Source organism: Ursus americanus, chromosome 32 (assembly GCF_024610735.1).
Source record: "Ursus americanus isolate L20-20 chromosome 32, mUrsAme1.1.p, whole genome shotgun sequence".
Lineage (NCBI taxonomy): Eukaryota > Metazoa > Chordata > Mammalia > Carnivora > Ursidae > Ursus > Ursus americanus.
Window position 1 is genome coordinate 10,112,092 of NC_142158.1, and position 26,414 is coordinate 10,138,505.

General features: G+C 40.6%; 1 protein-coding gene across 6 annotated transcripts in view; it reads left to right on the forward strand.

Moving 5' to 3' along the window:
- Positions 1-26,414, forward strand: part of FARS2 (phenylalanyl-tRNA synthetase 2, mitochondrial) — a 606,910-nt gene that overhangs the window by 312,511 nt on the left and 267,985 nt on the right. For all 6 annotated transcript variants that reach the window (XM_087857913.1, XM_045811628.2, XM_087857912.1 and 3 more), the window contains one exon: positions 14,860-15,020. In XM_087857913.1, the coding sequence (XP_087714039.1) occupies positions 14,860-15,020 (161 nt within the window). The remainder of the gene's footprint in view (positions 1-14,859; positions 15,021-26,414) is intronic.

The window sequence follows — 26,414 nt, forward strand, 5'->3', positions numbered from 1 at the left end:
CATATTGGAGGAATGGCTGAGGAGAGTTATCTGGCTGTCTTCTCGGGGCCATTTTCCTTGCTTTGATAAAGGTTGAAGTCATACTTCTCTATGAGTAGTTGTAGGATAAATATATCTTAGTCTTTCTATACTTGGGGGCTGAATCTCTTATGGCATCCTTTGGTTTCATTTTTCTGGAATTTTCATATGGTTCTTGATCCACTATCACTGGTCTTTTAGTATGTTCATAAACTTACTAAGATCCCAACTTCCATGTTTTATGACATTGAGACTGGTACCCTGGGTCTGTATATTTCCCACTGATGCGTGATGGTTAGACTTTAGAGAAGGCAACCTAAGACCCAGATAAAAGGTGAAATTTGTTATTTGTCTTGAGTCCTGAGAGAAGGTTTCAAGAAGACTGGATTTCATGCATTAAAATTACCCTTGTCTCCTCAGCAGGACCTGTCTTACAAATAGCTCTATATGGTCCTCTCCCTGTTCTTTGGTATATCAGGATTTATGCATCTGTCAGCAAGAAGCAGAAACCATAGATAACAGTGGTTTCAGCCCTACAGACTTTTATAATTCATTTCAAAGACGAACACGTCCTTCCTAATGTATAGGCTGCAGGGCTGGTTTCGAGAGGTCCAGGCTCTTTGCACTCACTGTCATCTCTCTCCTCAGCACAGTGGCTTCCATCAGCCAGCTTGTGGCCCTCTGGTCACGTGTTGGCTGCTGCAGCTCCAGGCATCATATTCTCATGTGTAGAAGGGAGACAGGAAGAGGTCCAAAGGACCTGTATCTTGCCTTTGAGCATCCTAGAAATTTCCCTGTGTATCTCATTGGTAATGTCTTCCCCTAAATAAGTCATTGGAAAACAGGGCTCCCTCCCTCCCCGGGGGTAGTAGGTACTTTGCTGCCCAAACTCCAAAGAAGGCAGGTTGGCTGCTGGGAAGGCAACCAAAAGGTCCACCACACTCAGATTGAAGGCTCAAGGAGCAGAAGGATGCAGATCCCTAGGATGCAAGCCCCTAAGGGAAGCTGGAGACATCAGTGTGGAGGATTTGTAGTCGACAAGGTCATGGGCAATTGCTTCATGCACTGTTGATTAGTACGTGCACCAGAAACTTTTCTCCTTTGTTAAACTACAGAAAACTGAAATTCAGGGTGCAAAAAAGGAAGATGGTCCAAAGTGAGCTCTTAAGATGGGCGTCGTAGGGCTTGTTGTTTTAAGCTTATTCAAATGCGGTCTAGCTCAGATCGTATTAAGGGCTACTGTCTTTACCACTTACAGAATCTGATCCACAGTCTGCTCCACACCATGGAAAGGTGCTTTTAAAAGAGGTCTGCCTTTGGATTGTGTGAAGGACTTATTGACAGAATTGTGTGGGGCCAAGGATATATACAACTAGAGAGATTTTTCAGGCAGGAGATCGATCTTTGGGCACAGCTTGAAAAGTCAATCATCCAGTGGCAAGTCTCTGAGGAATTCAAGAGTTGTAGCTGGAAAGCTGGGGATCAAGGACTGAGTCCTTGGTGGAAAGAGAAGAAATCAGAATTTATGTAGCTGTGCTGGCTTTTCTAGACCTGCCTCTGGATGTGCGGTGTCGCACTGAGATACTGTGGGGCTCTTATTCTTGTGTGACTGCCAGCATAACTAATGATCAAGGGAAAGGGATGCTTTTGTCCAAGACCACTGCTAACTACTAGTCCCGTCAGCTCACTCTGTATGTATTAGTCACGTTCAATGTGAAAGGCATGTTTGGTGTGGTGGACGGAACCCAAAATCCAGAAAAATCTGATATATCTGAGCACTTACTTATGCAAGTCATTCTACTACCTTTCATGGGAAATGATGAAGTCAATTAGGAAATTGGCAGTTAGCTACAAAGTAGAGAGCACACAGGCATAACTGGAATTTTCTGATGGTTTGAAGTACTTTGAACATAGCCCCTCTACGAAAGTGTTTGGACGTTGGATACATACTTGAAGGGAAAAAACAGATTTGAGTCCCCTTGCCGGTGATTTTGCTTAAATGGTGTTTATTTTTTAAGGATAGATAATAATTCCACTTCTGACATTCCCATTAGGATCATTGTGAGGATAAAATCAAGATAATATTGATGAAATGTTTTGTGATTGATAAAGTTCTATAAAATATGAAGGCCAGTTGCTTGGTTATTTCAGTACTTCTTGTAGCAGTTATTTTGGGAAAGTGGCAATTGACAAAGTCAAAGAATTCCTAGAAATTAGCCCCTATTGACAAGGAAGGAAAAATATACTTAATATAATTTTTTTAAAAAAATGTTTTTCAGTGTGGTAGTTTGAAGTTTTAATTTGGTCCTTGGCTTTGCACCCAAACATTTTGAGAGGGAACCTCAGGACGCAGGACTGTTTACGTTTCAACAGTTCATTCACTGAGGAATAAAATAAAATAGACAAAATACTGAACCAGAAGCAGTGTTAAGGTCCTAAGCTTCAAGGAGCATGTGACCCAGTGCCAGCTGCACTGTATAAAGTAAGCTCAATGAATAGTGATGAAGGTTGGGATGAATCGTTAAAATATTCATCTTTTCCTGTTGTTTTTTCTGTTTCAGTTCTTCCCTTTCTGAGATGTGTTTTTCAGAAATGGCATTTCTGATATCACCACTGTTAAAATACGACTTCATATTAGGATAGGTAAGATCTCTCACAGATACATCGTTAAGAGAAAGTCACTGTATTGAAAACTTCATTTAAACTCTACAGTTCTTCGTAATACTGCCATTTAAATGAAGCAAGTAATTTAAGAAGTAGAAAAATCTCAACACCTTTCCTTCCATACCTTTCACTCACTTTGCAAATATCCAAGCACTTGCTTTGTGCCGCACACTGTTCTAACCACTAGAGAGGTATTAGTGATGAAAACCAGCAAAGATCCTGCCCTCACGGATTACAGACTAGCAGCAGTCTGACAATAGACAATAAATAAAAGAAACATGAAAGGCTGTAGTTTCTTAGAAGGTGATACTCTCTGAATAAAACAGGGCAGAATAAGGGGGATTGGAAGTGTAGATTGGTGGAGAGGTATATAGTTTTAAAGTGACTGGTCAGGGAGGCCTCCTTGAGAAGGTGACATTCGAACAGAGACCTGAAACAGGTGGGGGGAAAGACCATTCCCAGTGGACACAGCTGTCCAAGCAAGGGGTGCAAAGTTGAGTGTACCTGCATGTCTGAGGGTAGAAGGAGACCAGATGGCCAGAGAGGGCAGTTGGCAGACAACCTTTGTTATGCTGTTCAATGTTATACAAAATTATTTTGCGGTACTTTGTATTTCATTGAAAGCTTCTTCAGAGTAGACCTTGGTTAACTACTTCTAAACTGAGCCACATCCTAGACTGTTAAGAACTGGAAGGAACTTGAGATGCTGTATTATTGCTGTTCTTTCATTTTATGGGAGAAGCAGCTCGGGTCCACTGAAATAATTGGCTGCATAGTGGCTCAATTAGTAAATCTCACTGTTTTCAGAGATGGATGTGGTAATGAGAAAAAGGAAATATTTTAGAAAGTGAAGTATACGCAGAAATTTTCTTCAAAGTTTGCAAATGTTTAACCCCTTAAAATTTTATTTTTATGTGGTAAAATGTATACAATATAAAATTTGCCATTTTAACCATTTTTAAGTATACAATTCACTGATATTGATTTCACCCACAATGTTGTTCAACCATCAGCACTATTGATTTCCAAAACATTGTCATCACCTCAAGCAGAAACTCTGTATTCATTAAATAGTAACTCCCCATTTTCCCATCCCTCTAGCCCCTTAGTAACCTCTGATCTTGCTGTCTCCATGAATTTACTTGTTCTAGATATTTTGCATATGTGAAATCATACAATATGTATCCTTTTGTGTCTGGCTTCTTTCACTTAGCATATCTTTTTCAGGGTTCACTCATGCTATAACGTATCTTAGGACTTCATTTCCTTTTAGGGCTGAATAATCCATTTTATACACGTACCACATTTTTTTATTCATTCTCCGAAATTGAGTTGTTTTTGCTTTTGTTTTGTTTTGTTTTGTTTTTAGCTTTCATCTACTGTGAATAATGCTGCTGTGAACATTGGTGTGCAGTTCTCTTGAGTCCCTTTTTTTCAATTTTTTTGATATATATATATATATATGTGTGTGTGTGTGTGTGTGTATATATATATATCCATCTGTGTATCTACATATGTCTATAACCATATTTTGTATATACATGTATATATATATACACCCATGCATACAGATAGAGATAGATAGATTGATCTATTGAGGGGGAGAGAGAGAGAGAGAGGGAAGAATGGCTAGGTCGTAAGGTAATTCTATGTTTAACTTTTTAAAGAACCACCAGACTGTTTCTCACAGCAGCTGTGCCATGTTATATTCCCAGCAGCAATGCGCAAGGGTTTCACTTTGTTCCTGTCCTTGATGGCACTTGTTTTCTCAGTGTTTTGTTCGTTTGTGTGTTTGCTTGCTTTGTATGATAGTCGGCCTAGTAGGCATGAAGGGATATCTCACTGTGGTTTGGGTTTACATTTCCTTAATGACTAAGGATGTGGAGCACCTTTCCATGTGCTCTTGGCTGTTTGTAGAACTTCTCTGGAGAAATGTCTATGGAAATCTTTTGCCCATTTTTAAATTGGGTGGTTTGTCTGTGTGTTGTTGAGTTGTAGGAGTTCTTTATATATCCTGGATAGTAAACCCTAAACAGATACATAATTTGCAAATCCTGTCTCCCATTGGGTGTGTTATCTTTCCACTCTCCTCTCTGTATTTTTAATGAACACCTTGATTTTTTTTAGAGCAGTTTTAGGTTCATAGGAAAATTGAGAGTAACATACAGAGTTCCCATATACCCTCTGTACCTTACTCTGCCCCCACACGTGAATAACTCCCCAATTATCAACATCCCCTAACAGACTGCTACAGTTTTTACAATTGGTGAATCCATAGTGACATGTTATTATCACCCAAAATTCATTTTATACCTTAGGGTTCACTCTTGGGGTTGCACACTTCATGAATTTGGACAGATGTATAATGACATGTATCCATCATTATTATATCATGTAGAGTATTTTTCATTGCCTTAAAAATTCTCTCTGCTTCTTGCCCCCCACCAAATTCTCCCAAATTCCTCATCTTCTTGCATTGTCTGACAAAGGTATAATTATATTATGTCACCGTCTCTCTCTGGTTCAAGGTCATCCCATACTAGAGATGAAGGCACATAAGCTTCGCTTGTCTTGATACAGCTTACATACTGTGTGTTTGTGTGTATTTCTGTTTCATAGTCAACAACTGCCCATTCTCAGCCTTTTCTCAGGTTGGTGATATGACCTTTTCTGCATGGCACAGTGATTTTTCTAGGCCTTTTGGGATGGGGGTCTGAGAAGTATCTCCACCCACCCACCACCACCACCGAGAGCACAGATGTCCTATGCCTTCCGAGGCATGGCGTTGAGCAATAGCAGACAGTTTGAGTCTTTCCTGAGTGCTCTTTGTTCCCCATCCTGATGCATGGCTAGCGTAACCATTGTCTCTCTGAGATGCCTCTTGCTCACAGCGTCTCTGCTTGGAAGGGCCAGACCAGAGGCTGTGTGCCAAGCCTTGTGTGGTGCTTTGATTTCTCTCTTGCCAGTGCTTCTCTTTCTGCAGCTGTCGAGGCAGAGCCTGGAGGGCCATTAGCTGTAGAAGGGGACAGTTTATGGGATTAGATGGTTTTAGGCTCTAAGATCCACTTAGTTTCTACACTTTCACAGTGAAGACTTCTTACTGTCCTCTTTTCAGTTGCCATTCACCTCTCCTCCTCGTCCTCTTTTTCTCTCTCTTCTTTTCAATTTCCCCATCTCTGGGCTCTTACCTCACATTAGTTTGCTTCAGTATATAGGCTGACCTTCTTAGAATGATTTTCAGCACCACCAACAAACAATTTTCCTGTGTGGGTTGCTCCATTCAGCACAAAGCTGTGTTAATCAGAATATCTAATTGCTTCCCATCCTGAGTAGTCTGTTTAATTGAGGATGTTTCTCTGTAGTCAGCTTTCTGCTTTGGGGACTCTAGTTTACTGGAACCCTCTAGTATTGGAATAGGGAAAAAATATACTGCCTTAAAACCCTGTCAGCCCTTGAGCACCTGGCAACAAATTACAGCTGAGGAGTGCCAAAGACCTGAAAATTAGACTTGCCTTGGCTGACAGTATCTTTAAGTGTCTAGTTATTTATGGCTCACTTTCTTCCATAAAGAATTTGAAGTGCCATATAAAAGTATGTACAAGAGGATAAAATAAATAGTTGAGATAATCAGGACAAAGAGGAAATAAGGATAAGAAAATAAAGCTGGGCCAAGAGTCACACAGAGAAATGTACCTTGAATACTTGTACAGTTGTAGAGGTGACCTGCAAGGTTGACTGTAAGCTTCCATGGGGCCAAAGTAAGGAGAGAATTATGATCAATTATGTAACTCATGGTATCGTTAAATGAAAAATAATCCAGTTGTTCAGGGAAAAGGAGCTTTTTCCATCTTCTTAGACCTGAGATCAGTTTATTTAATGACGTCTCATAGGGAAGACTGTGTGATACAGTGATCAGCATCCTGGACAGAAGTGCGTGGTGTCTTACTAATGTCCTAGCTGGAGAGCACAGTGCAGGGTGCAGTTCAGAAGAAGCTGTTCTAGGTGGAACCAAAACAAAGTATTTCAAAGGCAAAATTTGGTACAACTCAGCAAATAGATGCCACATCCTTTCTTGCAACTCTCCACAGTAATTGATTGTCACAAGTAGGCTTCTCCCTAAGAATAATTGTGAGACTCGGAGTATGGTGGAAGGACGCTGGAGGCCAGCTGCTCCCTGCTCCTAACCAAGATCTCGTCCTTAACCAAGGTGGTTGGGATTCCAGGTGCTTGATGTAATGGCTCCCTCACTGGTCTTAGCATTGGGTCCTCCTGGTAGAGCCAGTGTCCTATCTTCAGCAGAGGTTCTGAGCTCATCCCCACTGACAGCTAGGTGAAACTGACACCCCTGAATCATGCACACTGTGGATTTTTGTAGATCATGGTCTTCGTAAACTCATGTATCAGTAACCTTTAAAATGTTTTCCTCAGGAATTTTTATGTAGTCAGTCATGCCGTCCACAAATAAAGACTGTTTTACTTTTTTCTTTCCAATTTGTTAATCCTTTTTTTTGTTTTTGTTTTTGTTTTTACTTTTTCTCCCCCTTCCCCCACTGGTTTGGAACTCAGGTTAGTAGAAATAGAAGTAGAGAAAGTAGACATACTTGTCTTCAAGTTGACCCTGAAGACAAAGCAGCTGGTCTTTCACCATTGAGTATTACATTAGCTCTTGGTTTTTTATTGTGTCTTTTATTAGATAAAAGAAATGCCTGGTGTTCCTCATTTGCTGAGAATTTTTATAAAGAATGGATGTTAATTTTTTCAATTGCTTTTTCTGCATCTACTGAATGATCATGTGTTTTCTTTTTTAATCTGCTTATATGATGAATTACATTGATTCATGTTCATATGTTGAGCTAACCTTGCATTCCTGGGATAAATCCAGTCCTGACGTTGTGTTTTCTCATGCGTTGCTGGATTCAGTTTGTTAATATTTTGTTAAAGGTGGTTTGTTTGTTTTCTCTGTTCATTATGCATATTAGTTTATAGTTGTCTTTTCTTGGAATGTCTTTGTCTAGTTTTGGTATAAGGGTAATCCTACCCTCATAAAATTTCATTATTCTCTACTTTCTGGAAGAGTTTTGTAGAATTTGTATTATTTCTTTCTTAACATTGTGATAAAATTCATAGTAAAAGCCATCTGATCCTCAAGTTTTCTTTGTGGGAAGGTTTTTCATTACATATTCAGTATTTTTAATTGATATAGGTTATCTGTTCTTAATGGGCTTTGGTAGTTTGGGGGTTTTTTTGGAGGAATTTGTCCATTTTGTATGGATTGTTGAATTCACTTGCATAAGTTTATTCATAATATTCCCTCATTATCCTTTTAGTGTCTCTAGAATCTGTCTTTAGTGAGGTCTTGTCTTTCATTCCTGACATTGGTAAGTTGTACCTTCTCTTTTTTCTTTTTTTCCCTTATTTGTCTGGCTAGCAGTTTTTTGATCTCTTCTTTTAAAAAACAGCTTTTGGTATACATATACAGTGAAATATTACTCAGTGATAAAAAGAAATAAGACCTTGCCATTTGCAGCAACATGGATGGACCCAGGGTGAAATAAGTCAAATAGAGAAAGCTTTTTTCTTTTTTATGACTGAGTAATGTTCCATTGTGTATATATACCACCTATTCTTTGTTCATCTATCGATGGATACTTGGGTTGCTTCCATATCTTGGCTGTTGTAAATAATGCTGCAATAAGCATAGAGGCGAATGTATCTTTTTGAATTAGTGTTTTCATTTTTTGGAGGGGGGTAAATACCCAGTGGTGGAATTACTAGATTTTATGGTATTTCTATTTTTCATTTTTTGAGGAACCTCCATACTATACTATTTCCCAGAGCGGCTACGCCAATTTACATTCCCACCAACAGTGCACGAGGCTTCCTTTTCTTCCACATCCTCGCCAGCACTTGTTATGTGTCTTTTTGATTCCAGCGAATACCATATGATTACACTTAAGTGTGGAATCTAGAAAACAAAACAAAGAAATAAACAAATAGCAGAAACAGACCCATAAAAACCAAGAACAAACTAATGGTTGCCAGAGGGGAAGTTGGTGAGAGGGTAGGCAAAACAGGTGAGGAGGAATGGGAGATGCAGGCTTCCAGTTAGGGAAGAACTCACAGGATTAAAGACACAGCATAAGGAATCATGTTGTATTGTGACAGATGGTAGCTACACTTGTAGTGAGCACACCACGACATAATGGAGCTGTGTAGTCACTATGTTGTACATCTGAAACTAATGTAGCATCGTGTATCAACTAGGCTTCAGTTTTAAAAAATTCTTTTAAACCAGCTTTTGGTGTCATCAATTCTCTATTGTTTTTCTGTTATTTTATTTTATCACTTATGTTGTTATTTTTATTTTTTCCTTGTTTTGCTTAGTTTGTTTTTAATTTTCTTTTCTTTTTCTAGTTTTGTAAGGGAATGGATCATTGATTTGACACCTTTTTTTTTTTTAAGATTTTATTTATTTATTTGACAGAGACAGCCAACGAGAGAGGGAACACAAGCAGGGGGAGTGGGAGAGGAAGAAGCAGGCTCCTAGCGGAGGAGCCTGATGTGGGGCTTGATCCCAGAATGCTGGGATCACGCCCTGAGCCGAAGGCAGACACTTAACGACTGCGCCACCCAGGCGCCCCAGATTTGACACCTTTCTTATTCTCTGACAGAAGCATTTAATGCTATAGGTTTCTTTTGAATCATAGCTTTAGAGCCTTAATTTGTATGCATGTCAAGGCATTTCCTAATTTTTCTTGTGATTTTTTTCTTTGAATCTTGGATTATTTAAAAGTATGTTGTTTAATTTCCCTATTATTTGGGAGTTTTTCCAGGTATTTTTATACTGTTGACTTCTGATTTATTTTCATTTTGGGCATGGGTTGTTCCTTGTTAGTATTTTGAGATTTTTTTTGTGTTCCAGAAAATGGTCTATGTTGGCAAATGACCCATCTGCACTTGAAAAGAATGTGAATTCTGTTGTTGAGCAGTGTCATGTGCATAATTTTATATGTGATGAAATTAACAACCTGTGATGTATTGGAAATTTTTTTGAAAGTTCTTCAAACTTTTTCAGGCCAGTGCTTCTCAATCTCTCTGTAACATAGCTAAATATTTGTGTTTCCATTTGTCTTTATGATTGCCTTGATGCCAAGTGATAAACAGAAATGCTACTATTTAACTTACAGTGAAGCATTTTTCCAGCTTGACCTTACACATCGAATCTTGAGGCTCCGTGAGAAGTCAAGTTCAGCTAGACTGCATGGAGATCTCTAGAACAATTTTAAGCTTCTTTTTGTGTTTTAGAAAGACAATAAATGCAAAATAAAAATAAGAGCAAATGTGACTCTTGGAGATGAGTCATTTATTGTTCTATCCTTATACATATCTAGTGGTGACGGTGTCCAAATATATGTTTTAGAAAGGGAATTAGTGGCACTAGCCAGATGGACCAAATAGGGAGACAGACGGTGACTACTTGGGTGTTTCTTGGAAGAGCCCAGGTGAGAGATGTTTGTTGAAGGTGCAAATATGTAGTGACAATTAGACGAGAATGATGGGATAGTTTTGAGAGAAATTTTGAGATATAATTTAAAGGTCTATATCTGAAATGAGGTAGTGTTGGAGTAAAAATTTCCTCCCAGGTTTCTGCCTTGAAAAACTAGACGGAAGTTGATCCCACTCATCATAAGGTAGAAAAATCAGATGAAAAGCAGCATATAGTTGGGAGAAGGAGTATTATATAGCCTTGGCTTAGGACTGTTTGCTCTATATGGAGAATGAGCAATGTGATAAATAATGTGGGGTGGCATGGCCTTTGGATAGATGTGATATTATGACATAATGGATACTATGGCATATGCAGGGTGTTACAATATAGGGGATTCATCTTCTTTTAAGCTTAATTCGTGATCTCTCCTATGTGAAACCCTGTCTAGTCTTTATTTGCATTTCCATAATGGGAAATGTTTACATAAAAGGCAAAAACCCAGATAATTTAAAAGTGTCTGGTTAGTCCTTGTTGAATAATAAACCACTTCAAACTTAATGGCATAAGAGAGCTACCATTTATTTTTTTATTTTTTTTATTTTTTATTTTTTTTTTAAAGATTTTATTTATTTATTCGACAGAGAGAGAGACAGCCAGCGAGAGAGGGAACACAAGCAGGGGGAGTGGGAGAGGAAGAAGCAGGCTCATAGAGGAAGAGCCTGACGTGGGGCTCGATCCCAGAACTCCGGGATCACGCCCTGAGCCGAAGGCAGACGCTTAACCGCTATGCCACCCAGGCGCCCCGAGAGCTACCATTTATTATTCTGTGCTCACAAATTTGGACAGCACATAGTGGGGATGGTTTGGAAATGTATTGGGTCTTAGAGAATGAAACTGACCAATCCTGGCTATAAAAGGGAGACATAGAAATCCGTTTTTACTAATCATGATTATCCTAAAAGTTTAGCCCCATTGTGACATAAGAGGAATACTTTGTTCTTATAACCTCTTAAAAATAAACAGAAAAGAAATTGCTGTATTTTATCTAGTACCAAAAATCTCTATTGTCTGAAATATTTCTTGTCACTCTTTATTTAAAAAGGCATGTAGTGTGAAGTCTCCCCATCTTTGTCCTCTAGTTGCCCAGTTCTTTCCCACCCACCCCCAAATTAAAAACAAAGTCAGACAGCTGCTGCTTTGAGTTTTTGAAATCTTTCAAAGATTTTTTTTTTATAATAATATGCCATTGTGTGGACATAGCCTAGTTTATTTATTCAGCTCCCTAGTGATGGACATTGGGTTGTTCATAGTCTTTTGCTTTTATAAACAATACTCCAGCAAGTGGCCTTACACATTCATAATTTCCCGTAAGTAGGATGCATTCTAGTAGCTAAACTAACAAGGCGGTATACCCATCTGTAGTTTTGACAGCTCCTGCTATATTTTGCTCTTTAGGTCAATGGGTTAAAAACCCAGTTGGGAACCTACCAGCTGTGTAGAGGGTGCTTGTTTTTCCTTGGATTTGCTATCAAGTATGGGATCAGATGTGTTTATTTAGCTAATCCGATAAGTAAAATATGGTAACTTGTGCGTTTTTTTCTTGCATTTTTCTTAACTAATCTTTTTGTTTGCTTAAAGGTAATTTTTCTTTCTGTTTCTATGACTGTCTTCATGTTCTTTGTTCATTTAAAAATTGAGGTTGTTGGGGCACCTGGGTCACTCAGTCAGCTGAGCATCTGGCTCTTGATTTCAGCTCAGGTCATGATCTCAGGGTCATGGGATTGAGCTCTGTGTTGGGCTCCACGTTCAGTGTGGAGTCCGCTGGAGGTTCTCTCTCTCCGTCTGCCCCTCCCCCTGCTCTCTCTCTCTCAAATAAATAAATAAATCTTTTAAAAAAAATTAGATTGTTGCTTTTTTTCTTACCTACTTTTAGGGGCTCTTTGTAATTCTTGTTTTTGCTTTAGAAAATGTTTTGGGGACTGGGGAACTAGCTGGGGATAGATGAAAGGAACAAAAGCTAAGACACTAAAAAAAGAAAAATACTAGATATTAAATAAAATCTTACCCTGAATCTATTGCTCATTCAGTTACAGATATCAGGCTCTAGATGGTTGGTTATATCTAAAAAAGTGATCGTGAAATCTAAAAGTTTACAGAAAAAGACTAAGTTACAAAGCAGCATTAACATTCCTACCTATCTTTATTACTTTCTTATTGAAATGACTATAATAATTTCAAGAAAATGTTTTAAAGTTGTTTTAAAATTATTATCCATTATCATTCTTGAACATCTGATTTTGCTTTTATTTTTTCACAGTACAATCCTCATTTGTAGCTATATTCAATAGTAGTATCACAGTACATATTCATGTTATCGTAGATATTCTTCATAACTTCTTATAGTCTGTCACTTAATAAATATGTATTTGTATGGCTATGATTTTTAATGACTGCATCAACATATCATATAACTTTTAAGCCATTCCTTAATTTGGGCCACTCAGGTTGTTTCCTGTTTTTGCTCTTGTAAGTTGTACCACTGTGTATCTTCTTTCATTTATGTTTTTCTTTTGTTGAATTATTTCCTTAAGATAAATTCCTGAGTGGAGTTATAAGAATAAAGAATATGAACATTTTTAAGGATCTTTATATGTGTTGTCATGTTGTTTCCAAATTGTTGTAAAAATACATAGCATAACCAGCAGTGAATGAGGATGCTAAAACCACACAATGCAGAATATTCTGGAAACACATCGCCAGGACTGTAATTTTCCTTTTCAATTAAAGAAAAAAAATTCTTCTTTAAATATATTTTAAAAGTCTAACACGGTTATATTAAATTTCATATCTTTAACTAGTCAGCAACCTTTTTTTAAGGCCTCATGCATCAGTATGAATTATTCTAAAATATTTTGCCTCACACTTCAACTGCTCTCTTAGGCACCTGATCACGGGGTCACGGGTTGTGCAGTTTTTCCTGACCCCACTGGCTTCGAGGTTAAAGACCCCTCTTTCCTCCTCCACACCTGAGTGTTCATTCTTACTCAGGAACAAGTGCACTCAGCCAGCCACTTGCTTTTCTTTCATATACACCTTCCCTCCCGCTACTGAGCCATTCTTTCTCTCTGTATCTTTTTCTTTTGTGATCTCACTTTGACAATTTTAATTCATTCAGCTTTTAAACAAACCATTTGAAGAGGCTCATACTCTTGCATGGCTTCAATTATATGTTTATCCTTGGTTTTTTTTTTGTTTTTTGTTTTTTTGTTTTTTTTATAAACAGTGGTGGTAGGAGGACAAGGGAAGAAATGGATCCTCTCCTCTCTTACCTGCCTCAACCTTGAACCGTCTGCGTTTCCAGAATCCACTCCTAACCATTCCATGCTTCACTGTCACCCCTTTGTTATTGAAGATGTTGCTTCAGTCTGGAATTTTCTTTTACCTTTCTCCACATTTTGGATACGTAGTTGTTTTCTTTTGCTGGGTAACAAATTAACCTCATACTTAATGGATTAAAACCACATAAATTCATTATGTCACATTTTCCTTGCATCAGAAGTCCGGGTGCAGATTGGCTGGGTCCCCTGCTCAGGACCTTCATAGGTGGAGATCAAGGTGTCAGCAGGGCTGTGTGTTCTTCTGGAATTCAGGGTCCTCTTCTGAGCTCATTCACACTGTTGGGAGAACTCATTTCCTTAAGGTTGTAGGCGTGAGGGTCCCATTTCTTGCTGACCATCAGGGCCTCCCCCAGCTTCTAGAGGCCTCCCTCAGCTCTTAGCCACATGGCCTTCTCATTTCTGTCAGCTGACTTGCTCAGATGGACCTACATATAAAGTAATCTAATCACGGGGTGAAATCCCATCCTGTTCCTGGAGCCACCCAAACTCAAAGTGGGGGATTTACACAGGGCATGCATGTCGGGAGTGAAATCTTGAGGCCATTTGCAGCCTGCCCAGGATCCTAATCACCTTTAGGAAAAATTATGATCCTTTCATGAGCCCTTTCTGTAAGCTTTTCCAGTAGTATGAATTGCTCTGTTGCCTTCTTCACACAGCACTTTATGTCTTTGGTCTTACTCTGCTTCAGGTAAGCAAAATAAACCCTTCAAGTTCATGGCGTTGCCATAATGTAAACAACACACATTACCTTTGGAGTGAGTGGTACTAGATAAGCATTTCCCCTTGGCTTCCTTGCTCTCCGTGTATTATTGAGGTAACTCTTACTAAGGGTGAAGGTTGTTTTAATGAAATTGAGGGTTCTTTCTGAATATGAACAGTACACTCTGGCATGTTTCAAACATACCTGACCGTCTAGTGAGCCATGTAGGGACAAGAGACGATCTTTTCTCTCTCTCCTCTGTAACCTGCACATAGTAGGCTAAATGTTCAAATCAGGGCAAACAAGGATTACTCAGAGGCAGGAACCAGGGCTTTAAAGAGCCTGGGATATAATTATAAATTAAAGGCAATATTAGAGACAGCGTGACTCTAGAGTGCTTCAGTGAGGGAAGTGAATGAGGGGTGTGGGAAGCATGAGAAATGTAAGACGGGGACCCTCATGGATGTCTCCACGGCCCCTCCCCAGTGCCTTACCACCAGCAGTACTGGTTACTTACCAGCAAGTAGCATTCAACTGTGAGTCTTTATATATTGTAAATCAGATGTTTCGTTTTGTTTTCCTAATTGTAGCTGGTGCTCAAGATCGGATCGGTTGGGCCTTTGGCCTAGGATTGGAAAGAATAGCCATGGCCCTGTATGACATCCCTGATATCCGCCTCTTCTGGAGTGAGGATGAGCGTTTCCTGAAGCAGTTCCGCGTGTCAGATATCAACCAGAATGTGAAATTTCAGGTAAAATTACTTGAAGAATATAATAATGATAATAATAATAATATAATGGTTTTTAAGAATTAAAGGGTAATATACTTGAAAAGAAACTCATGGAATTTAAAAATAATGTGTATTTGAAGTTTTTTTTAATAAGATTTTTTATTTATTTATTTGAGAGAGACCACGAGCAAGAGAGCAGGAGAGAACATGACCAGGGGAGAGGGATAGAGGGGGAGAGAGAAGCAGGCTCCCCGCTAAGCAGGGAGCGCGATACAGGGCTCTGTCCCAGGACCCTGGGATCATGACCTGAGCAGAAGGCAGACACTGAACTGACTGAGCCACACAGGCACTCCTTGGAAAGAAATTTTTAACTAGAGGTCCATAAAGACACAGGAGTTCATAAACCATCAGAAATTGTATACAGAAAAATAAGAGATTTTTCAAGATTTTAGAGCAAAGAACTCACTTTGGGCTTTGTTAATGACCATTTTATCATTATGAAATAGTCATCTTAATCACTGATAAAACTTTTAAAGTTTAGTTTTCCTGATACTAATGTAGACACATTGGCTTTCTTTTTTTTTTTTTTTTTTTTAAGATTTTATTTATTTATTTGACAGAGATAGAGACAGCCAGTGAGAGAGGGAACACAAGCAGGGGGAGTGGGAGAGGAAGAAGCAGGCTCCTAGCAGAGGAGCCTGATGTGGGGCTCGATCCCATAACGCCGGGATCACGCCCTGAGCCGAAGGCAGACGCTTAACCGCTGTGCCACCCAGGCGCCCCCACATTGGCTTTCTTATGACTAGTGTTTGCAATGTGTGTCCTTTTCCTCATTTTCACTCTAGGTCCTTATATTAAGTGTGCTTCTTGTAAACTGCATAGAGTTGGGTCTTTTCTAGATAAGCCTGGATTTAATTGGAGTGTTGAATACCTCTTACATTTGCTATAATTACATGGGAGAGTCTTGGGCTTAATTCTGTCATTTTTTATTTCTTTCCCTTTCCACCTTCTCTTCTTTCTTCATTTGGAAACTGAGGTTTTGTGTTTCTTGGTTTGCTTGTTCTTTTATTCCATTTTATTACCCCTTTTCCTGTTCAGTCTCACCGTTTTATATTTTTAAAAAGATTTATTTATTCATTATTTTAGAGAGAGAGAGAGCACGAGCTGTCTGGACCCCGAGACCATGACCTGAGCCGAAATCAAGAGTCGGTCATTCAACCGACTGAGCCACCTAGGCGCCTCTCCATTTTGTATTTTTAAATGGCTCTTCTAGATTACAACATGCATAATTAACCCATCACCCTTTACCATGGTAACTATTATACAACTTCACGAGACATTTAACAGCCTTCAGTAGTGTGGTTTTGTTTGCTCCTCTTGAATTTAATATTACTATTGTTATTTTACTCCTCCATGTATTATAATCCCACAGTATATCAGTCTATTTGCTTGCAATAGCCAGTCGTCTTTTTAAAGAGACTTAAAGCTATGTCGCTTTATATCTCCCTTGATATTTACCCCACCGATCATCATTCCTTTCTGCCGATCTTCGTTTTTCTCTGTGATCATTTCCCTTTGGTCTGGAGAACTTCCCTTAATATTTTCCTGCAGTGCAGCATGAGTGTTCACTTCTGCTTGTCTGGAAATGCCTTTGTTTCACCCTTACTTTTTAGGAGTATTTTCTACGAGTATAGGTACCTAGGTTGCCAGTTTGTGCGCGTGTGTGTACGTGTGGGCGCGAGTGGATGTGTGTGTGCACGTATGGACACGTAGGTGTGTATGTGTGTGCGCGTGTGTGTATGTTTGTGTGAGTGTGCACGTGTTTTCCTTTCAGCTCTTGAAACATGTCATTTCATTGCCTTTATCTTTGTGCTCTGGTTTTCAGTGGTTTGACCTATGTGTGATTTTCTTTTTTCCTGTTTGGGGTTTCACTGGGTTGAGTTAATGTCCTTCAACTACCCTTGAAACCTCACTTAATATCTCTTCCAACAATTGTACTTTATTCTTTCTTTTCTTTTCAGGCAGCAGCTGCATGTATGTGAGACCATTTGAAATTATGCCATAGTACTCTGATTCTCAGGGTGTATGTTTTATTACTGATTTTTTTTTTTTAGCTCACTGCTTTATTTTGGATAGTTTTTATTCTCTTATCTTTGTGTTTATTAACCTTTTCTATTTTGTCCATTTAACCATTAAGACCCTCTAATGAATTCATTTTGCACTTATTCTACAATTTCTATGTGCTTCCTTTTCAGAGTTTTTAGTACTCTGGTGAATTCTTCATCTTTTTACCCATTTTGTACACTTTCCTTTAAATTCTTTAGCATCTTCATAATTGTTTTTAAGTCCTGTCTGTCAATTCCAGCCATTTTGTTATCTATTGTTCTTTTATTCTTTTTTCTTTGTTTTGGGTCACATTTTTCCTGCTTTTCCAATTACCTCACTTTTATATTGTGTATAAAAGAACAAAGAAGCCGAAGTAGGTAATATCTGTCCTCAGAAAGCCTTGTCTTTTCCCGTCAGGCAGCTAAGGCGACTAGGCGAGATCTCTTCGTTCTAATCAGGAGTTGAACTGGATTCCGGATTTCACATCTGATTTCCTGTTGATGGGGAGATCTGGCTCCACGGTAGAGTCTGGGATCTCTGCACGTGAGATTACGTCTCTGTCCTTTCCGCCCGATTGCCAGCTTCTTTACCACCAGTGCTTGACAGGCAAAAGTAGGCTGAAGGAGCACTGGCTGGCCGTGGGGGCTCGCCATTCCTCCACCTCCCGGTCCGCCGTACTAGCCGGTGCTCGGCTGAGAAAAGGTCGGCTTCTGTCTCATTGCAGCCAGGTTTCTTCACCGAGACAGGCTAGCTCTTCTGCCTGCTCACGCGCCGGGGCTGAAAGCACCCAGCAATGCCTGTCCACCCCAGAAGGGCTCCTCTCCCTCTGGAATTCTGCTGGATTAGACTTGTATCCAGATCTCCTCAATGTCTTGCATGACAAATAAGATTTCCAAATTTATTGTGTTCTCATCATTAAGTGGGACCAATGGTTTTCTGTGACCTTTTGTGTCCTTTTCCCAAAAGTGGAAAAATCTCCTACAACTTATGCACATTTTTAGTTTCACCTTTAGTGGCCTTTAAAAAAAATCGGTTTTTTTTTTTTTTGTTTTTTGTTTTTTGTTTTTGTTAAAGTAAGCTGTTTATTTTTGTTCTAGCACCAGGTCCTTCTAGGTTAGTTTAGAATAAAGCTCCATCTAAATGATCAAATGTAAAAACCTGACTAGGGATGTCAAGTTTTCCTCATTCACCTTTTCATTTTTTCAGTCATTTATTTAATTGGCAAATACTGATGGAACAGCAGCCAACACTGTACAGAGCAGGGCGCTCGACGCTGGTGGGACACTCACAGAGGACTAACAGTTGCTGCCAAGTCAGTGGCTCAAGTCCTATCTTAAGTGCACTTTAACTGTCACCTCTTGGGAGACGCAAAGATATCCAAGAAGAGACCATGGGTGTCTTGTATTACATGTCATTTTTTGTTGTTTCTTCTGCCTTCCCTGGCTCACGGTCTCAGTCTGTTCTCTCTCGGGTGCTGACTGCGAGCGGCCCGCTCCCCCCGTGCAGGTGGCTGCCGCTTCCCGGCGCCCGAACGCGGCGGCTCCCTCCCCCTTCCGTTTATCTTCCGATATCCGTGCACGGTTTACAGCTCCCCGCTTAGTACCTCAATACTCAGCGCTGGAGATGTTCATTTGTAGAGATCCAGATGCATCTTCCTGCGTCTCAGGCTGATTCCGTGGGTGTTCAGGATGGTCTGGTACCTATCCAGCTCGACTCAGGGGACCGGCTGAAAAAGGGGTCCCCTACTCCTCCGCCATCTGAACTCCTCCCTCTGCCTTCCAATTTCAAAGTCAGTGTATGCATACTCGCACTATAATGTGATTTCATTGGCTGTCTTTATGTAGTAAATTTAAGAACTTCTGATGGACTAGTTAGGATTTGATTGCTGAAAAAAATATCTTCCCATAAAATACTTTGTGAATTATAGATCACAGAGAGCTGTTTCCTAATTGTTCACCTGTAATTAGTATTTATTGATTATATTCCGCGTTAGCTCCCTATTGCTGGCATTGCAAGTTACCACAAATCTAGCGGCTTACAACAACATCCTTTATTATTTTATAGTTCCAGAGGTCAGAACCGTAAAATCAGTCTGACTGGGCTAAGGCGAAGGTGTCAGCGGGGCTGATTCCTTCCGGTGGTTCGAGGGGGAAAATCCATTTCCTTGCCTGTGAGAGCTTGTAGGGCTGTTCTCATTCTCGGATCATGGCTTCCCCTCACACTGCCTTTTCCCCTCTCCTTCCCTCTGTGGTCACATCACCTTCTCTGAATTTTTGTCTTCCTCTTACAAGAAAAGGACCCGTTGTGATTACATGAACTCACCAGGATGATTCAAGATAATCTCCACATCCCAAGATCCTTTCTTAATCACATCTGTAAAGTTCTTTCTGAATGTCAGGTAACCTGTTCACGGCTTCCGGGCCTTAGGACGTGGGCATCTTCGGGGGACCGTTATGCAGCTTAGCACATATACCTTTACATATTCTGTTTTCATCCTGGCAGGTGTAAGAGAGCAGATTTTGTGGCTGGATATAAGTAATGCAGACAGTACTGGAGCGTTAGCAGTTTTTAGCTATTTGTCTGGAGCGGTCATGGTTATATATACGAGAGGAATGAGGCTCATTTCGTCACTTAATGTTGTTGGCCCGTCTTAAGGCTATTTCACATGATCATTCTACTATGCAAGACTCTTCTCCAGAGCGGACGGAAGGAACGTGGGTGAAGGTCTGCTGGCAGCTGTGAGTGTGTGGCTTCTCTGGCTGGGAAACTCGGAGCCGTTTGGGAATTGTATTGTGCAGGGCTGGCAGGAGGCAGAAATTTCTTTTCTTTCATCTCCCTTCAGGCCATCCAAGATTATGTTTTAGGCTCTCGGCTTCTCTGGCATCTTCCTCTGCACAGTCTCCGTGGTCTTCTAAATCCATCCGTCCGCCTCGCTAGGCTGGCTCTCTTCCAGGGGCTAGCAGCAGTCTGATTTTTCTCACCCCAGGGCCTCATCTATGCCGCTCTTTCCCGAATACCTTCAAACCGTCGTGTGCATCTAGGAAGTAGGAAACTCACGTTATAATGTGATTTGGATTTTTGGTGTCTGCTGTACATGGTTTGAGCTCAGCACTTTGTCTGTTGTGGCTCTCTTTGCCCAGCCTTGAGCGGTGCCTGAAATACAGGGATGAACATGCTGGTGGTCTTATCATCCAAGCGTCTTCTTATTCTGCACAAGAGATCTTTGTCCCGCACTCTAGCTCCCCTGGCTGGGCTTGTATTCTGGCGTTTGGGCACTTGCTCTGTGTACCTTTGCCACCTCCCCTCGGTGACATTCACTGCTTCCGTACACGGAGTTGAATCTTCAACAATCCAAGTTTTGTTCGTCTTTGAAGTGTTCTTTAAATAGTCCTAGATGGTGAATTCAATACTCAGTGCTATACAGAGTAATTCTTGTTGAAAACCATTCGTTAATCACCATCGTGAATTGTATTTATAAATTTTACTTAAATATTGTGAATTCCACATGTGTCCAGAGTTGCTCACGAGGTCAGTCCCTATTTGATGAAATAATGCAGCAACGTTGGTAGTTCTCTTTTCTCCCAGTTAAGGAGTTTTATTGGCTCTCTTCTGTGGGCCCAGGCTGTATTTGTCCGTAATCCTGAATATTAGTTCAAACCCTTGTCCCTGCCGCAGGAGTAGGTGAGCATGGATGGGCGTGGCTTGCAGGCTTCCCCGCCCACACCCTGCGTAGGAGCGTAGTAGGAACAGTCACACTTAGTGGTTAACACTCATTTCGGCCTCAGTCTGTGCTCAGTATTCTAAAGACCTTATGTGCCTGAATGTAGTCCTCTTAATATCCCTCTGAGTTTAGGTACGATTATTCTTTGCACTTTACGGTTGGGGAAATGGTCGAGGGAGAGAGCCCAAGCAAGAGGAGCGAGCAGCAGGCAGAGGGAGAAGCAGGCTGCTCGCTGAGCAAGGAGCAAGATGTGGGGCTCGATCCTAGGACCCTGGAATGAGGATTTAAATTTTTCTAACAGTTCCGAAGATTGGTGTACAGTTTATAGAAAAATAAGGCATGGAGTGAAGTGGTCCAGTTGATCAACTTACTGGCAACGAGCTGTGTGTGTTCACGCCTCGCCCACTTGAGGTGCACATGCGTCACCCGAGGCTCTTGTTAAAATGCAGATTCTGATTTAGTGTGGCCAGCACGGAGCCTGAGACTCGTGTTGCTAACAGACTACAGACGATGCTGACTCTGTCGGGCTACGGAGCACACTCCGAAGCTGTGGAAGGACGGACAGAATCATCTTCCTTGTCAGGGCCTCCCTACCCCACCTTAAAACGAGACAATAAAGTGAGATAGCCTGACCAGGTGATTAAACTCACTTCCTCCACTGTGCATTCTAGATTTCGGCTTAGTGTAACTGATGTGGGAAACAAAGGCAGAAGAGAAATTATTAAATTTCCTTACTACTTGCCACCCATTGACAAGTCCTTGAAACAGGCAGAGTGACCTTCCTCTAGGGACTCAATTGCCTTGAAGTGGATACCTTGCTAAGGCAAAGGGCAATCTTAGCCCAACCCCCAGGCTCCTGTAAGTCTACTTTAACATATAAAAATTCCTTTGGAAACTTCCTTTATCTCTACCCCCTAAGATACGTGTTGACAATCATCCCCCAAGCTTATGACCCACAGATATCCATCTGAAGGGTCTCATGACTGAGTTTTTACTAAACAGTAACAAATGACCTTTTCCCAACAATAGCAAGCCTCCTCAGGTCTTGGAAACCTTGTTTCCAAAATACCTGGGAGGCTTAAGCTATCCCTAACCCCCTCCCAACTTGAAAGTATATCATGGGCCACTCCTCGTGACCCCAGTGCAGCTCTTTCTGCCCATGGGTTCTGTCCCCATGTTTTAATAAAACCACCTTTTTGCACCAAAGACGTCTCAAGAATTCTTTCTTGGCTGTTGGCTCCGAACCCTAACATATTTCCTACATCATAACTATTACAATAAGCAGATCTGTGAATTACAATTCCTTTGAACTAATCTTGAAACTCTTCTTTCTTCTTGCCCTCGAATTTGTTATCATGAATTTCAGTTGCAATCCTGTAACACTTTTGTTTTTATGACCTGCCAAAGGGCTTCCTTCCTTCTTCCTTTCCTTCTTTTACTCTTCGCTTCTGTCCTCCCTCCCTCCCTCCTTCCTTCCTTTCTTCCTTTCTCTGTCTCTCCCCCTCTCATTCATTCATTCATTCATTCATTCATTCATTTTTTTGTATTTGTCAGTATGAAGGGACTGTGTGAATAAACTCGTACAGTTTAAATGCATATTTAAAACATTATGCTTAAGTCAGAGATTTGTGTGCTTTATTTATGAAGAGAAAGCAGTAGTACTTAATTTGGGAAAAAACGGAACTAGAGATGTGAAGGATGAAGCTGGATGTGCACAGGATGCAGTGCAGCCCTCAGCAGGACGGTAACCGTGAAGGTCATCTCTGAGGTCAATCACAGATCGACTCCTGTGGGAAACTGTGTTAGAGTTGGCCTAGCTCTCCCTATAGTATGGAGCATCAACAGGGATGCTTGCTTATATGAAGACCGGGAGTTTCTAGAGGCCAGGGTTGGCCATTTTCCCTTATTGATGTCTTCCAGCAATCCTAGTTCAACGGCCGATATGTTGTATGTTAATATGTTTGGTACCTTATAATATTTGTTTGTTGAGTGCAGGCCACAGGGCTAACTGCTTGGCTGATCTTATAGCTTTCATTCATCACAATCTAATGGGGTGGGTACTATCAACTGATTTCACTGGTGATGCAGCTGAAGCTAGGAACCACCAAGTAACTCAGCTAAGAGAACTGTCGTAGTAAGGGACACAGCTAGGATTTTGTGGGCAGCTGACTGCAGAGAGCTCCCGATGGTGAAGTAGTAAACTCTGTTGTGCCTAGACGGAAACACTGTTCTGGAAACAGGAAGATGAAATTGACAGTTCCTGACGTCACGTTTCCAATCTGGAAGAAGAGGCAGCTTTATCAAGAGATAATTATAAAATAATATAGAGTCAGTAACGGAGCCGTATACGTGCTTGTAGACTTTGCTGACACTGACCAATGCATGTGGAGGTCAAAATTGTCTTCTTCCTTTTTTTTAATCCTTTTTTGCTAGTTTAATTCTCGAAATCCCTCCATGTCTCTCCAGAATTGTGTTAGGACTTTGAGCCTGTGATTACTCGCTAATCTCCATGGCTTGGAATAGCTCCTAGATCTAGTTCTGCGGTCATTATCATAAATGTTGTCTGATAGAGACTTAATGCAGGATTATGCAGAGTTTCTTCATTCTATTCCCAAATAAATCCAGCTGTGAGAATCCCACCAGCTTCATTGTATTGCAGTGATATGAATGGCTCTCCAATTTTTTCACTATTTCCACGTGAATTTTTTCCCCAACTCACATATACACAGAAAACAGGTAAGTATTTTTCTTTTTCTAGAAAGGGATGGTTAGCCCGAGAAACTGCAGGTGTACCTCATTTTAGTCTGCTTGTTTTATTGCATTTCATAGATACTGCATTTTTTACAAAATGAAGGTCTTTGGCAACCCTGTGTCCAACACGTCTGTTGGCTTCATTTTTCCAGTATCGTTTGCTTGCTTTGTGTTTCTCTGTCACATTTTGGTACTTCTTGCAATACTTCAAGCGTTTTCATTATCATTATATTTGTGAGGTGATCTGTGATCAGTGATCTTTGATGTTACTAGTGCAATTGTTTGTGGCACCACAAACCAAGCTAAGACACCGAACGTAATTGAAAAATGTTGTGTGTGTTCTTGCCGCTCTACTGACCACCCAGTCCCCCATCTCTCTCCCTCTCCTCACGTTCTCCTATTCTCCGAGACACAACAATATTGAAATCAGACCAATTAATCACCCTACATGGCCTCCAAGTGTTGAAGTGAAAGGAAGAGTTGCCCATCTCTCACTCTAAACCAAAAGTTAGAAATGATTAAACTTCCTCACTTCCTTCAAATGCTGACATAGGCCAAAAGCTAGGCCCCTTGCCCCAAACAATTAGCCAAGTTGTAAATGCAGAGAAAAGTTCTTGAAGGAAATTGAAAGTGCTACTCCAGTGGACACACGAATGATAAGAAAGCAAAACAGCCCGATTGCTGATGTGGAGAAAGTTTTAGTGGTCCAAACGAAAGACTACCAGCCATAACATTCCCTTGAGCCAAAGCCCAATCCAAGGCATGACCCTAACTCTCCCCAGTTCTGTGAGGGCTGAGAGAGGTGGGGAAGCTGCAGAAGGAAAGTCTGAAGCTAGCAGAGCTCGGTTCCTGGCTTTAAGGCAAGACGCCGTCTCCGTAACATCAGAGTGCAAATGTAAAGCTACAAGTGCTGATGTGGAAGCTGCCGCAAACCATCCAGAAGGTCTAGCCAAGGTCACTAATGACGGTGGCTGCACTAAATGACATATTTTCAGTGTAGACCAAACAGCCTTCTATTGGAAGAAGATGCCATCTAGGACTTTCATAGCTAGAGAGAAGAAGTCAATGCCTGCCTTCAAAGCACAGGCTGACTTTCTTGTCAGGGACTAATGCAGCTGGTGACTTGAAGTTGAAACTGATGGTCGTTTACTATTCCAGAAATCTTAGGGCCTTTATGAATTATGCTAAATCTCCTCTTCTTGTGCTCTATAAATGGAACCACAAAGCCTGGATGACAGCACATCTGTTTACATCATGGTTTACTGAGTATTTTAAGCTCTCTTTTGAGACTTACTGCTCAGAAAGATCCTTTTCAAAATATGACTGCTTATTGACAATGCACCTGGTCACCCAGCAGCTCTAATAGAGATGTACAACAAGATGAATGTTGTCTTCATGCCTGCTAACACAACATCCATTCTGCACCTCATGGGTCAAGGAGTGATTTTAACTTCCATGTCTTAGTATTTAAGAAATGCATTTTGTAAGGCTGTAGCTGCCAGAGATAGTGATTCCTCTGATGGATCTGGGCAAACTGTATTGAGAACATTCTGGAAAGGATTCACCATCCTAAATGCCATTAAGAACATATATGATTCATGGGAAATGATCAAAATATCAACATGAACAGGAGTTTGAAAGAAGTTGATTCCAACCCCCATGGATGACTTTGAGGGCTCAGGACTCCAGTGGAGGAAGGAACTGCAGATGTGGTGGAAACAGCAAGAGAACTAGGATTAGAAGTGGAGCCTGAAGATGGGACTGAACCGCTGCCATCTGGTGATAAACTTGAACAGATGAGGAATTGCTTCTTGTGGACTACCAAAGACCGTGGTTTCCTGAGATGGCACCTGCTCCTGGTAAAGATGCCGTGAAGACTGTTGAGATGACAACAGAGGATTTAGAATGTTACATAAGCTTAGTTGATCAAGCAGCGGCAGGGGTGAGAGGATGGACTCCAGTTTGAAAGAAGCTCCACTGTGGGTAAAAGGCTATCAAACAGCATTGCGTGCTACAGAGAAATCATTAGTGAAAGAAAGAGCCACTCACTGTGGCAAACTTCATTGATGTCTTATTTTAAGAAATTGCCAGAGTTCCCCCAACCTTCAGCAGCCACCAACCTGATCAATCAGTAGTCATCAACGTGAAGACAAGACCCTCCACCAGCAAAAAGACTACAATTCACTGAAAGCTCGGATGATGGTTAACAATAAAGTATTTTTAATTAAGGTATATACATTGTTTTTTAAGACATAATGCTATTACACATTTAATAGACTTCAGTATAGTATAAATATAACTTTTATATGTACTTGGTGAACCAGAAAATTCATTTGGCTTGCTGTATTGTGATATTTGCTTTATTATGAACCTGTAATAGAAAGAGGTAGAGGAAGATGTGGGAAAGATGACCATCTACAGAACCTTTTGTATGTGCTCTGTAATCATTGTTGACTGCAAAATGAGGAGAGATGCAATGAGCAAGAGAATGGACAAGTTTGTATTGGGAATCATTATAGTGCTTATATGTAAAGCATTTATATCAGAACCTATCACATAGTAACTGTCTCATCCAGGTTAACTAGTATTCATATTTTTATCACCACCACTACTAATACTGTCACCAGCACCACCATAACTACTATAGAACATAACTCTTCTGAGCACAGCAGCTACAGTCCTCATGATTCCGGGCCCTTCCTGCCCATAATTTCCATCTTTAGCTTGCTTTGCCAGCATTGGTGTTATGTAACTCCACTCTTACGATGTTAGGACGTTTCATTGACCTGTAGTCTATGGAGTCCTCAGTACTGTGGCCCCATGTTTGTATTGGAGCC